This window comes from Tenrec ecaudatus, chromosome 15, assembly GCF_050624435.1.
Source record: "Tenrec ecaudatus isolate mTenEca1 chromosome 15, mTenEca1.hap1, whole genome shotgun sequence".
In the NCBI taxonomy this organism is placed as follows: Eukaryota; Metazoa; Chordata; class Mammalia; order Afrosoricida; family Tenrecidae; genus Tenrec; species Tenrec ecaudatus.
In genome coordinates, this window is record NC_134544.1 from 96,544,018 (window position 1) to 96,557,242 (window position 13,225).

At 43.0% G+C, this 13,225-nt stretch overlaps 1 protein-coding gene across 1 annotated transcript; it reads right to left on the reverse strand.

Moving 5' to 3' along the window:
• Positions 1–256: 256 nt before the first annotated feature.
• Positions 257–2,028, reverse strand: LOC142427617 (lysine-specific demethylase 4D-like). The gene is made up of 2 exons (XM_075532805.1): positions 1,536–2,028; positions 257–1,479 (listed from the first exon to the last, which is right to left on the reverse strand). The coding sequence occupies exons 1-2, from the start codon at positions 2,026–2,028 to the stop codon at positions 257–259; spliced, it is 1,716 nt and encodes a 571-aa protein (XP_075388920.1).
• Positions 2,029–13,225: the final 11,197 nt, after the last annotated feature.

Consider the following 13,225-nt stretch of genomic DNA (forward strand, 5'->3'; position numbering starts at 1 on the left):
ATGGCACTGAGAGGTCAAGGATCACCACAGATTACAATTTCCATGTTGAAGATTGGCTGGGTGTGTTTCTGTTTCCTGAAGGTGAGAGATAGTCCAAGGGACAATCACATTTGACAAAAACTGCAGTTTAGCTAAACTCACAACAAGAAGATCTTTGCTGGTGACAACCTTTCAGGATTTAGGAAGTGAAGTTCCATCGAGTCTGTCTCCAAGGATCTATGTAAGTAGATTTGCAGAACCTCATCTGAGGGCAGGATTATAGAAGTTTAAGGGGGTCCATAGCAATAGCACCGAGGAGGTCCAGAGGTGCCATACTGTGCACAGAGGCATAGCTGGAGAATGTTTTAGAAGTCAAAGACTCATTAGGAGGACTCAGCACAAGCATGTCCGGGAGATTCACTGAGATGTTGTCCAGTGACTTCAGGCAGGGGCCAGGGTGCATCAGAGAATCAGGATTCAGTGGGGGTCCCAAGGGCTGAAGATCGGGGTCACAGCAGCACCCAGAAGCTTTAACAGCATGCAGGATCTCAAAACTCCGAGGGCCAGAGTCATCTGTTGATTGTTGATTCTCATGCAATGCCTGAGTTGGCAGGTGTACAAATGTGCTTGCTGTGTGCTTCTTGGCCCTGGACTTCACAGACTGCTGGTGGGCATCGGAGTCCTGAGGACGCCTAGTGCGAGTCCCCTTTGGTGAAGCCTGGAGATACTGGGCAGATGGAACTGAGGTGGGAAATAGGGAGACACTGGATCCCGTTGGACTGCTGCCCATGAAGTTAGGGGCCTCAGGCTGCACAGTGGAGCTGTCTGCCCAGGAGTGGGTTGTGGGACTAGGACACACCAGTGCACAGCCCCCAAGCCCACTGTCTGCAGCCAGAGTCAGAGAGCAACGCCTGGCCCTGCGTGGCTTAAAGGACCGCAGACGCCCCTTGACCATCACACGAGTCCGGGCTTCCTTCCAGGCCATCCACTCCGGGCTGGTCAGTGCTGTGGGCTCCACGTGGTCCACGGAGGTGCGGTCCCTGCCCTGTTTCCACAGCTCATAGCGCCCGGGTTGCAGAATGCGCACGAAGGCGTCCATGGGAAATGTGACCCTGGCTTCCCCACAGCTGCACTGAGAAGCAGCTTTACCGTAATTAACCCAGCGCAGGGTGGCAAAGTTGATGGATTCCGCACAGTTGAAACCGTGATTGAAGCCAGCGTGGTATCCGTAGGGGAATGTGACCATGAACTCGCCTGCTCCCTGGGTGATCCGACCAACAGGAATGCCGTTCTCCCTGAGGACTCTGGGTGGGATGAGGGCCACCTTGTGCCGCAGGAAGTTCGCGCAGCCACTGGAACTGCCAGGGAAAAGCTCCCTGGCCAGTCTCTCCAGGCGGGCTCCGTGCTCAGGGGGCACCGCATACCACGTTTTGGGCTCCCCGAAGTGCAGGTAGTTGATGCTGTACAGGTCCATGTCCTCCGTGTGCCAAGTAAGGTGGTCTGCCACAGGCCAAAGTACAGGTAGGGGGTGTTGACGCCTTTGATGACAACTCCACTCTCCTGCTCCAGCAGATCCTGGATCGTCCCCAGGTGTCTGAGGTTCCAATGCTCAGTGTTTTCACCAAATAAGGAGCCACATACTCCAGCCCCATAAATGGGAGAATTGTACAGGCGGCTCTTCCAATAGGTCCGCTCCAAATCGTCAACATCCCGGTGTGTGGGAGTGCGGTATCTGTCGGTGCTGGCCAAGTGGCGATACTCCTCCACGGTCATGGATTTCTTCTTTTTATGGTATTGCAAAAAGACACCTGTCTGCCCAGTAGTTACCTGCTGCACAGGACTGGCTATGAGGATGTCATCCACATCGTCATAGTTCTCTCTGGCTGTCCACTGTTTGGGTGGGATTATCTTAGCCAGGCCTGCACGGTGGGCACCTTGGGATTCCATGTAAGCAATGTATTTGTTGAAATCCTTAAATTCTTCCATGGTAGGCCGGAAAGTCATGATTTTAAGGCTTGAGTTCTGGCTTCGATAGCCCTGGGACTTCATGGCTGCAAAATAAAGTCAGAAAACCCGGTTCTTATGGATGTTCTGTGTATTTGGATGCTGTGCTTTTGTTTCTTTTTCTGTCTGAAAATCTCTTGCAGTGTATTGATGGCTCTGTGAGAGCAAATGCACTCTCCCCAGGCATGCTGATTGACCAAGGGAATTCTACTATGATGGACAACTATTGTTTCCCCCAAAGAGACAGGATTTGTGCACACGGAGTGGGTTTTCCCAGATTGCTCCTGGCTCATTATGCTGCTCTGGAAGTTTATTCAGTTGGAAGGGTGTCTCTATCTGTTGATACTTAGCTTCTGTTGCAATTTTGGGAAATTTCTAATTCCACTAAGAAGGAGTTTCTCAAGGGATTTTTAAAAAGTAAATCTAAAGACAGTAATTCAGTAACATTCAACAGAAGTCAGGGGTGTCAAACTCAATTAAAATGTTTGCTATGTGGTGCAACAGGCAAGATTAAAGTGGGCCACATCACATTTACAAATTTTGTTGAATTTTTATTTTGAAGTGAGGATTCAGAAATATGGATAGGATAATTAAAACCCTATATAATTGTTTTTATTTAAACATTGGTTTTATTTATAAAACTATAATTATGCTTTTAACCGGAAATTTGCCAGCGCTTTCCTTCTACTAGCTTTCCCTTGCCTCTTATGGTGTGACCGGAAAATATAACAAAGTAATAAAAAACACAAAATGTTGGACAGCTGACAAATGTGATGCACAATCGTAATGGCTTCCCTCTAAAAGTGTTAACTAGCATTGCTGCTAGGTATGACTCATAACAGCACATCCTAGAGTCCTGTTTTTAACCTTTTCACTGTTAGGATCTGTTTTTATTATGCAATGAGAGTGGCAGACATCGCTTTAAAACGTTACCGGAAATGATCGTGTCTAGAAACGTCCACAGGCCTCCAGAAAAGACTTTGGGCCACCTGTATAGTGGTCTTCTGTAGTTAAAGGGTTAAAGAGGGAATTGTGTGTACAGTATTGCCTCCATCTCCCCTAAGCGCTATTTTTTTATAACAATTTTTTTCTATTTTCATTTTATTTCAGAGAATTTGGGGCCACAAAAAATTACCTGAGCAGTCGCAGGCAGCCGGAAGGCAACCAGTTTGACACCCCTGACATAAGTGAATTTTATGAGAAGTGCTAGTAAAAAAATCAGGTGAATAAATATAGCCTGAAGATGCTAATATCAAAAATCACACTTCATGTAAAATATGAACCAAGTCAACTAACCAAACAAACTCACTGACATCAGTTTCACCCTGTAACACATGGAGGAGATATGCTTGTGTTTTCCTCAGGCTGTAACTCTTGACAAGCGTTAAAAGCCTTGTCTTTCTCCATGGAGCGACTGGTCCTTGGAACTGCTGGGTTGGCAGCCCAATGGGGCTCCAAGAGGGCTCCAATACAGGACAGAAAAAGTGAACATTTCAGTGAACTTCATAGGAAAAATAAAATTTATGTAAAATGACTTCAACAGTCAACTTAAAACTGGATGAATTATCTTTAAAAATTAAGCAACAGAAATATAATTCATCAAGCACTTTCAGAGAAACATGCAATAGCTATCCTGATTAACACTAAAAGCTGAACCTTGGAAAAACAAGTAGAAGTACAGAAAACTTTAGCTATGAAAGATATTTGTGTAACCCTATGTGTTATACAGAAACCTGAATGTAGTGAAAGTTCTCAAATATTGTGTTACCATTGGGATGATTGCCTCTTAAGTACATAGTATTTAGAAATAATGACCAGCAAATTTGAAACTCAGTATTGACCATAATGGGCAGTCCAATCTAGTTCTGGCTTTCTCATCCTACTCCCGTCCCCACCACCCGACCCATGCCATGGCTATACACTCAAAAGTAACAGAAAAAAAATTGGGCAAAACAAAGCAATTTAGAAGTTGTTAAATATGTGTTATATAATAATTTTAGTCTAATTCCTAAGTTATATTATCTTTAGAGACATTTTAGGATTAAAACTAGATATACAATTATCTTTAAAAAAGTGAAAGCATAGCTTAAGGAGCCCTGAGTGGGATGGAGGTAAATGATCCACAGCTTTGTCTCTAACACAGAGCCTGGCAGTTCAAACTCAACTTACGTCAGATCATTGAAAAATACACCCACCTCATTTTACTAAGACAAGCAAGGTAACCCTATCACAGAATAAACACCCCGTAGAATACAGTAGCACTGCACCAGAGCATTAGCTTTAAGGCTGTAACCTTTATGGAGTCTGACTGTGCCATTACTCTCTAGGCATCCCTTTCTTTCTCTCTTTTTTAAAAAACATTTTATTAGGGGCTCATACAACTCTTATCACAATCCATACATATACATACATCAATTGTATAAAGAGCTCATCTGTACATTCTTTGCCCTAATCATTTTCAAATAGGCACCCCTTTCTCCTGTTTCTCCAAGAAACAGTTGATGACCTTGAACCAATGACTAGTATTTTACATCTAAGAGCTTAAAATCATTGCCTCTCCTGTTTCCATGTGCACGAGAAGCATCAAATTGAAAGAGAAAACCAAACATGTCTATGTCACAAATACTCTGCATCATTGGATGCATTTATCCTCAGTAGGTGAACATTAGAGAGATTCAAATTAAAATCAAATTATGACTCGCAATCAGAGGCAAAGTGTATTTCATTGAACTCAAACGGAAAGCTTTTCTTAGAGAAAACAAACAAAAAATCTGAATTCTGATACAAATTTATATTGTTTCAATATTTTATGATTTGAAGGAAAAAATATCAAGGAACTGGCATTGACCTCTACTAGATTAACATTTCAGTCCATGGAAAATTGCAGGCTTGTTGAATAAAAGGTTCAGAGAAAATATAGGAAGATGTTCGTTGAGATGAAATGACATGGTAACTGCAGCAATCAGCTCCAGCATAACAATTGTAAGGATGGCCATGTTTTGGGCAGAATTGATTCCATCTTGACATAGGCTAACTATGAGTAAGACTTGAGGGTATGTATGAATCAGGACCAATTCCATAGCCCAGAACAACAATAACAGCCTAAAACATCAAATCAAAGGCACGTATTTTAGGATCCATAAAGAAAATGTAATTTATGAATTATGCATCTAAAAGAAATATTCTCACCACAGGAATGAAAATCTCCCAGGACAATTTTCATTGGATTAGACCCACCCAGATTCCAATGTGAAAATCCTATCAGTCTTTTATTAGACCTGTGTTATCTCCACCCACCTTGTCATTGATCCACTCTTATACCACACCTAGTAATCATCTGAGAATCAGCAAAAACAAACTAAATGCAATGCCTTTTTCCTAAAGCCTTAGAGAATTTCACTAGAAAATGGAACAAAACAGATTTAATTGCAAACCCAAAAATCTTAAAAGGAAGAATTTAATTAGAAAAGAATTCTTTAAAATCTCCAAAATACGTATGTCATTTTTTGTTGAATAAATGTGAAAATCATAGTTCACTTCTTTAAACTTGAAACCCCTAATAACGCAAACAGTTAGAATGTTTAGAAGCTAACTTAGAAGATGATTTGGTTTGGTTTCTCCTCAAAAGTACTTTCAGAGAGGCCTGGTGACATATTTTGAAAAAACAAAACAAAACTTTGAAGACACTATGAGGCACGGTTCTCCTTTGACAAACATGTGACACCGTAAGTTAAAAACAACTGGATATCAAATTATCTAAAAACTCTTGACACTGCGAATATGAAGACAACTATCACAAGCTTTAAAAGATGTCCTCTGAAATTGTCACTGGAACAACCAGGGGCAGTGAGATGAAGGACCAGCCCTCCACCATGACTTTCACGTTCTCCCTCTCTCCAGACAACAGCTGCCGTGAACAGGGGTGGGAAAATTCTACGGACAGCCACTCCAGAGAGGGAATGAGTGAAATGTTGCAACATAACTCTGGATGGCAAGCTCCAAGATGCTGAGTGGGTCCCTGTGCTCATTCTGACCAATCTGCTCCTAAAGGAATCCTGACCTGTGAAGGTTAAACTGCATCTGCTCAGACCTCAGGGAGAGCCAAGTGGGTGAGCCCAGCCCTCTAAAATCTAGGCTCCAGCACCCTTAGTCACTGAAAGACATTGAGTCAATGCTGACTCATAGAGAAACTATAGGACAGGGTAGAACTTCTCTTGTGAGTTTCTGAGTCTGTACCTTTTACCAGAGTATAAAGCCCAGTTTTACTCCCACCCCTCCAACCTGTCAGAAATAGTTAGGAAAAAGTTCTAGTCACACTACTTACCTTTTCAGTGCACAGTGGTAGAGGCTGGCAAGTCTCAGATATCACTCTGGAACCTTCTCTTGATTCAAGTAGGTTGAGGGCCTGATGAATCCCAGATGGGCAGGTTAGATGGTAGGCTGATTCCTCACAGGCTGTGCAAACAATGAATCCAAGCTATGTAGGAAATATGGCAAGATGCTGTCTCACATCTGGAGATCTACACTTCTGGTGAGTTTCTGAACCTGGCCAAAAGCTGCACAGCTTTCAGAGAGAATCCACTTATATTTATACTGGGGGAAACCACACCCACCAGGATACCACCTCCCACTCCTGGCTGCTGACAGCAAATCTCTTCATGGAAGTGATGGCATTATGTCAAACATTGATATGTAGGCTGACATCATGGCCGAGCCAAGTCGACACAGAAACTCAGTCCTTACACATGACCCACTGTGCCATTAACCCAAGTGATTTCAATAACATAAAAACTGTGAAAGGGAACGAGGGAGGAGCAATAACCTTCTAGAAATAGCTTTATGAAACTGAATCTCATGTACACACTATGGCTTTGACATTTTGACTATTTATCAAGCTGGCTCCTGCACTTAGCTCCAATTCACTGTCATTATGTCGATTGCTACTCAGAGCCGCTTTCTAGAAAATAGGAGAAGTGCCCCTTTGGGTTTCTTTCTTTTTAACATTTTAGGAGGGACTCACACAACACTTATCACAACCCACACATACATCAATTGTGCAAAGCACATTCTTTGCCCTCATCATATTCAAAGCATCTGCTCTCCACTTAAGTCTTTTATATCAGATTTTCTTTTTTCCCCCTCCCTCCCCACTCCTCCCTCCCTCATAAGCCCTGGATAATTTATAAATTATTATTTTGTCATATCTTGCCCTGTCCGGCATCTCCCTTCACCCCCTTTTCTGTTGTCTGTCCCCCAGGGAGGAGGCCACACGTAGATCCTGGTAATCGGTTCCCTCTTTCCAAACCACTCACCCTCTACCCTCCCAGTATCGCCCTTCACACCCCTGGTCCTGAAGGGATCATCCTCCCTGCATTCCCTGTGCCTCCAGGTCCTATCTACACTAGTGTACATCCTCTGCTCTATCCAGATTTGCAAGGCAGAGTTCGGATCATGATAGTTGAGTGGGGAAGGAAGCATTCAGGAACTGGAGGAATGCTGTATTCTTCATCAGTGTTACATGGCACCCTGACTGACTCATCTCCTCCCCTAGACCCCTCTGCAAGGGGATATCCAGTGGCCGACAAATAGGCTTTGGGTCTCTACTCTGTACTTCCCCCTTCATTAACAATGGTAAGATTATTTTTCTTCTTCTGATGCCATATACCTGATCCCTTCGACACCTCATGATCGCACAGGCTGGCATGCTTCTTCCATGTGGGCTTTGTTGCTTCTTAGCTAGCCCCTTTCGGTTTCACAAACTCTGAGACTCACTGCCATCCAGGAGAGAGGAAAATGGCCCTACAGGAGAGAGGAAAATGGCCCTGTCCGTTTCTGAGTCTGTAATTTTTGCAAGTGTAGAAAGCCCTGTCCTTTGCCCCCAGAACAATTGGCTGTTTGAAAGTCCAGACCTTGGGGATCACAGTCCAACTCTTAACCACTATACCACCTGAGATAACATTGGGTTTATTATACTGTAACTCATTTCAGGAATAGATGGCCTCGTATCTCTCCCCAGTGATGGGTTGGTAAGTTCAAACCACTGATCTTATGGTTAGTAGTCAAGACCTAATCAACTATGTTTCCAGAGCTTCATTTCTCTATAGTACAGGAACAGTCATTCGTCCCACTGAATGTGTTTAGAGGATTGCCATCTAGAGAAAAGTCCAGCACCTTTTTGTAATTCTTAAATGTGTTTAAGGAAGCATCGTTAATTGTGGGTTTTTCCATTCAACACTCATTTTTTTATAGATTAGGTGGATAGAATTCAAATTAAGGGCATCAGCCATAGGATAAAGCTGTCATCTCCGTTAACTCTGAGGCAAGGTCCTTGTCTGCTGACAACATTTGTGGGCCTGACCTGCCTTAGACAGCAATCTGTATGTTGGCATCAGTGTTACTTTGGGTTTAAGAGGTTCACTGGGTAGGGTCTTCTGGTGCACAGAAGAACACTGATATAGCTCTCCTTTCTTGCTGTAGTCATGTCCTGCCTTCTCAATTCTCTATAATGCTTTCAGAGAGGAAAGGTTGTGGAGTCACACCTCAGGAAAATCCCTTTATCTCAGAAAGATTACGAAGAAATAAAGAATTTACTGCCACACTCTGAATCTTTGTACCATGGAATGCTTTCTTACATGATTCCATTATACCTGATCCATTCTGCAGTGCCACATTTTATCATATAAACCAAATCCAGTGCCATTGTGTCCATTGCCCCTCATAGCCGACCTATGGACAAATTAGAACTGCTCCCTAGTTTCCAAATGCTACCAATCACAGGCTCCCAAAATAATTGGTCCTATTGCATACCCTCTTCTCAGGAAAAAAGAAAATCACCCACCACCTAGCTGCCAATTGAAAACGTTTGTATTATAGCACATAATTCAGAATAAAATGAAAATAACTCTCACTTCCATTGAGTATGAGCAGATTAATAGCGACTATGTAGTAAAGGGCAGAATTTACCCTGTGGTTTCTCAGACTGTAGCTATAGGAGTAGAAAGCCACATCTTTCTCCCATAGAATAAAGTACAGTTATCTGCTTTCTACCACAGGACCATTCCATTTCCCTCAAGGAGCAATATCAGGTACTTTGGTAAACACTGTAATAAGTCTTTATGGGAGCAGAATTCTCATCTTTCTCAATTGGAGACCTGGTGCATATGAAGCCTCCAACTCTTGATTAATAGACCAAGACCGCCTACTACTCGACCAGAGATCCAAATATTACACTACTAAATAACTGCCACACTACTGAGAATTATGATCCCAAGAAGTCAAGTCAATACAGGCAATGAACCACTGCACACAGCGAAAATATTAAGACATGTCCTGAAGGCCCTGAACAGATAATGAGGTGTGAAAGAGATAGTGAAGGGTACACGCAAATCTGTTTGCTCTGTTTATACTAAGTAGAGCAAGTAAACCCATATATTTCAGAATCCAATAGAATACACTCAATTCTCCCCCCCAAAGACACCAGAATATGTTACATAAGCTCATTATATAAGAAAGTAATTCAACTTATGTAAGGCTTTCACAAACAGAAATTTATTCTCTCCCAGTATGTTTCGATAGAACGATAAATGTAGGTGACTGGTTATAAGGGATGGCTTTAACTACAGTTGGCCCTGAGGCAAGGTCCTTGTCTCTATTAAGATTTAGGGTCCTGGCATTCCACCTCCTGGTCCCTAGGAATGTGTCAAGTCCAGGGTGTTTGCAGAGAGTCTGAGACTTCTCAGATGAACCATCTGACCCAAATAGGGAGCAAAGCAGTTCAGATTGAGGAGATTCCAGCTGTAATCCACCACCTATTTTTGGATATAATCTGGCTGCACCATTTTGAGGATATCCACATCAATGGGAAGTCTCAGCACAATAAATTCCAGCTTCCTGCAACGCAGGAATTGTGTGCATCACTACAAACTGTGGGTATCCTTGAGAAGAATGGGCATTCCAGAACACTACATTGTGCTTATCTACAACCTTTACATGGATTAAGAAGCAGATATGGGAACAGAACAACTCAATATTGCATGGTTTTAAATCAAGAAAAGTGTGCCAAAAGGACAAACATATCCGTTTTGAAAGAGTGTGACCATCGTTCTTCTTAAAGGTGTGGATGGTGACACTTCCTCTTACATACTTTCAATCTATTTTAAGAAAAGACCTGTCCTTGGAGAAGGACCCTGAAAAGAGCAAGGCCCTTGACATGATATATTGACACAGTGGCTCCAACATGGAACACTCACTCATCTATGCCAGGAAATGTGCAGGACAGTTCATTGGCCAACTGACTGGAAGAGATCCATTCTTGTACCCGCTCCAAAGAAACGTGGCCAGACAGAATGCTCACCTTGTAAAACGATAACATTGATGTCACATTGAAGTAAAATTTTGCTGTAAATCAGGCAATGAATGCAGCAGGACATTGACAGAGAGCTGCTGGAGCTTTATGCTGCATTTAGAAGAGGATGTAGAACAAGGGCTCACCACTACTGAGGTGAGATGGATCTTGGCTGAAAGCAGAGGACCCCAGACTGTAAAGACATTTGCCTGTGTTGATTTTAATTTACTATGGGTAGCTTTGAGAAGAATGGGAATTCCAGAACACTTCATGGTGCTCCTGTAGACCCTGTACATAGATCAAGAAGCTCTTTTGGAAACAGAACAAGGGAATACTGCATGTTTTAAAATCAGGGATGTTATGTGACCTCTCCCTATAGTTATTTATCTATATTCTGAAAAAATAATCAGAGAAGCTAGATGGGGTTTTTTGCCCCCAACAATATTCTTTATTAAAAATGTTATTGGGGGGCTCTTAAATTCCTTATAACAATCCATACATCAATTTTAGCAAGAATATTTGTACATATGTTCCACCATTATTTTCTAAACATTTACCTTCTGCTGAGGCTTGTGAGGCAGACTAGCAAAAGAAACTCCATTTTTGTAAGCTGCTAAGAAATTTGCCTGTTCCTCCCTCCCTTCTCAGAAAATTGACCGAGTTGACCCACCCATTTTCCCTCTCTTTATGGGAAATTGCCTGCTGGTGGTTAACTTTAGAATGCACGCCCATGTTCCCAGGTTCTGGACAAATCAATTAGTTTTGATTAATCTTCATTATATCCTTAGTTCTAATTCAATATTGTTCCCTTGGATATTATAATCTGAATGGTGTAGTTTGTTTTATTATGGTAACTAGGATGTTATAATCAAGTTTAGTATTTTTTTAAATTAATAAATCTTTTTATTGGGGCTCATATAACTCTTATCACAATCCATACATACATCAATTGAGCAAAGCACCCTTATACATTCATTGCCCTCGTCATTCTCAAAATTCGCCTTCCACTTGGGTTCCTGGAATCAGCTCCGTTTCCTTTTTTTCCCCCTCCCTCTCCTTCTCCCTCTCCCTCCCCGCTCCCCCCTTCCCCCAGCTCCCTTTATATTTTATAAATAATTATTTTATCTTATCTTACACTGCCCGGCATCTCCCCTCACCCACCTTCCCATTGCCCATGTCCCAGAGAGGGAAGTTACACATAGATCTCCAAGATCGGTTCTCCCTTTCTACAACCACTTCCCTCCCAGTGTTGCCACTACCACCGCTGGTGTTGAGGGGTTCATCCGTCCTAGATTCCCTCTATTTCCAGATTTCTATTGCACCGCTGTACATCATCTGGTATAACTAGGTCTGCAAGGTAGAATTGGGGTCATGGTAATTGGGAGGGGAGGAAGCATTCAAGAACTAGAGGAAGGTTTTGAGTTTCATTGTTGCTACACTGAACCCTGAGTAACTAATCTCCTCCCCACTACCCCTCTGCAAGGGATGTTCAGCTGTCTACAGATGGGCATTGGGTCCCCATCACGCACTCCCCCTCATTCACGATGATGTGATTCCCCCCATCCCCCACCTTTGTTGTTTGAGACCTGGTCTCCTCTGCTCTTCATGATCACCATGTTGGTGTGCTGCTTCCATGTGGGCTTTGTTGCTTCTGGGCTAGATAGCCGCTTGTTTGCTTTCAAGCCTTTAAGTCCCCAGACGCTATATCTCTCAGTAGCCGGGCACCATCAGCATTCTTCACCACACTTACTTATGCACATCTTCGTATTCAGTGTTTATGTGAGGAAGGTCATCACACAATGATTGTTTTTGTTCCTTGGTGTCTGCTACCTGGTTCAATCAATACCTTGTATTCACTTAGGCCATGTGCTTTTTCACTGTGGGCTTTGTTGCTTCTGAGCTAGATGGCTGCTTGTTTGCCTTCAAGCCTTTAAAACCCCAGACTCTATATCTTTTTGATAGCCGGGCACCATCAGCTTTCTTCACCACGTTTGCTTACACACACGTCTGTTTTCAGTGATCATGTCGGGAAGGTGGGTATCATGCAATGACCATTTAGCTGGGCGAGGTGCTATTGTATTGAGGGAGTTTGCGTGAGGAGACCCAATGTCCATCTGCTACCCTACTACTGAACCTATAAATATATGCACATGTCTATTTCCCCCGTAATCATAAATATATTTACATATGTACATGTCTGTATTTAGGCTTCTCTGGATCCACTTTGCCTCCTATTCCTTTTCTCTATTTCCTTAGCTTTCTGCCCGTCCCACTACCATGTTCAGCCTTCTGCCCGTCCCACTACCATGTTCAGCCTTCATTCTGGTTTCAGAAATTCCTCTCAGTTACCTTGCCCTTGGTCACTCCTTACCAGTCCTCCCATCCCCTCCCTCCTCTGGTTTTGAACCACTCCCTTGTCCCTGTGTTGGCCAACACCTCCTCCCTTCCCCTACCTCCCACGCTTTCATGTCCTTCCAGGACCGTTGTTCCTGTTATATTCTCCTCTCATTGTTTGTCCAGCCTTTCTTCTCTAGGTGCACTGCTGATATAGTAATATGTGCATACAAATGCAGATGACTTTTACAGCGCCCAAGTTGCACATATGAACATGGCTTCGACAGCAGCAACACCAACACGCTGATAAGCAGAAAAGCCACTAACACACAAAATTTACAAGGTAAAAAAAAGGCAAAACAAAAAGATAGCGAAAAAAGAAAAAAAATGCTGGTAGTTCAAGGTCTGTTTGTTGGCCTTTAGGTGTGTTTTCCAGATAAAACTTGTGTGGTGCCACGTTCTGGCCCCAAAGTCCATCCTTTATACTCCCTCGGGATCTCTTTGTTCTGCTTCCCCCGCTGCTCCATTGCACGCCCCCAGTGTTTTCCTCAGTGTGGTGGGTTC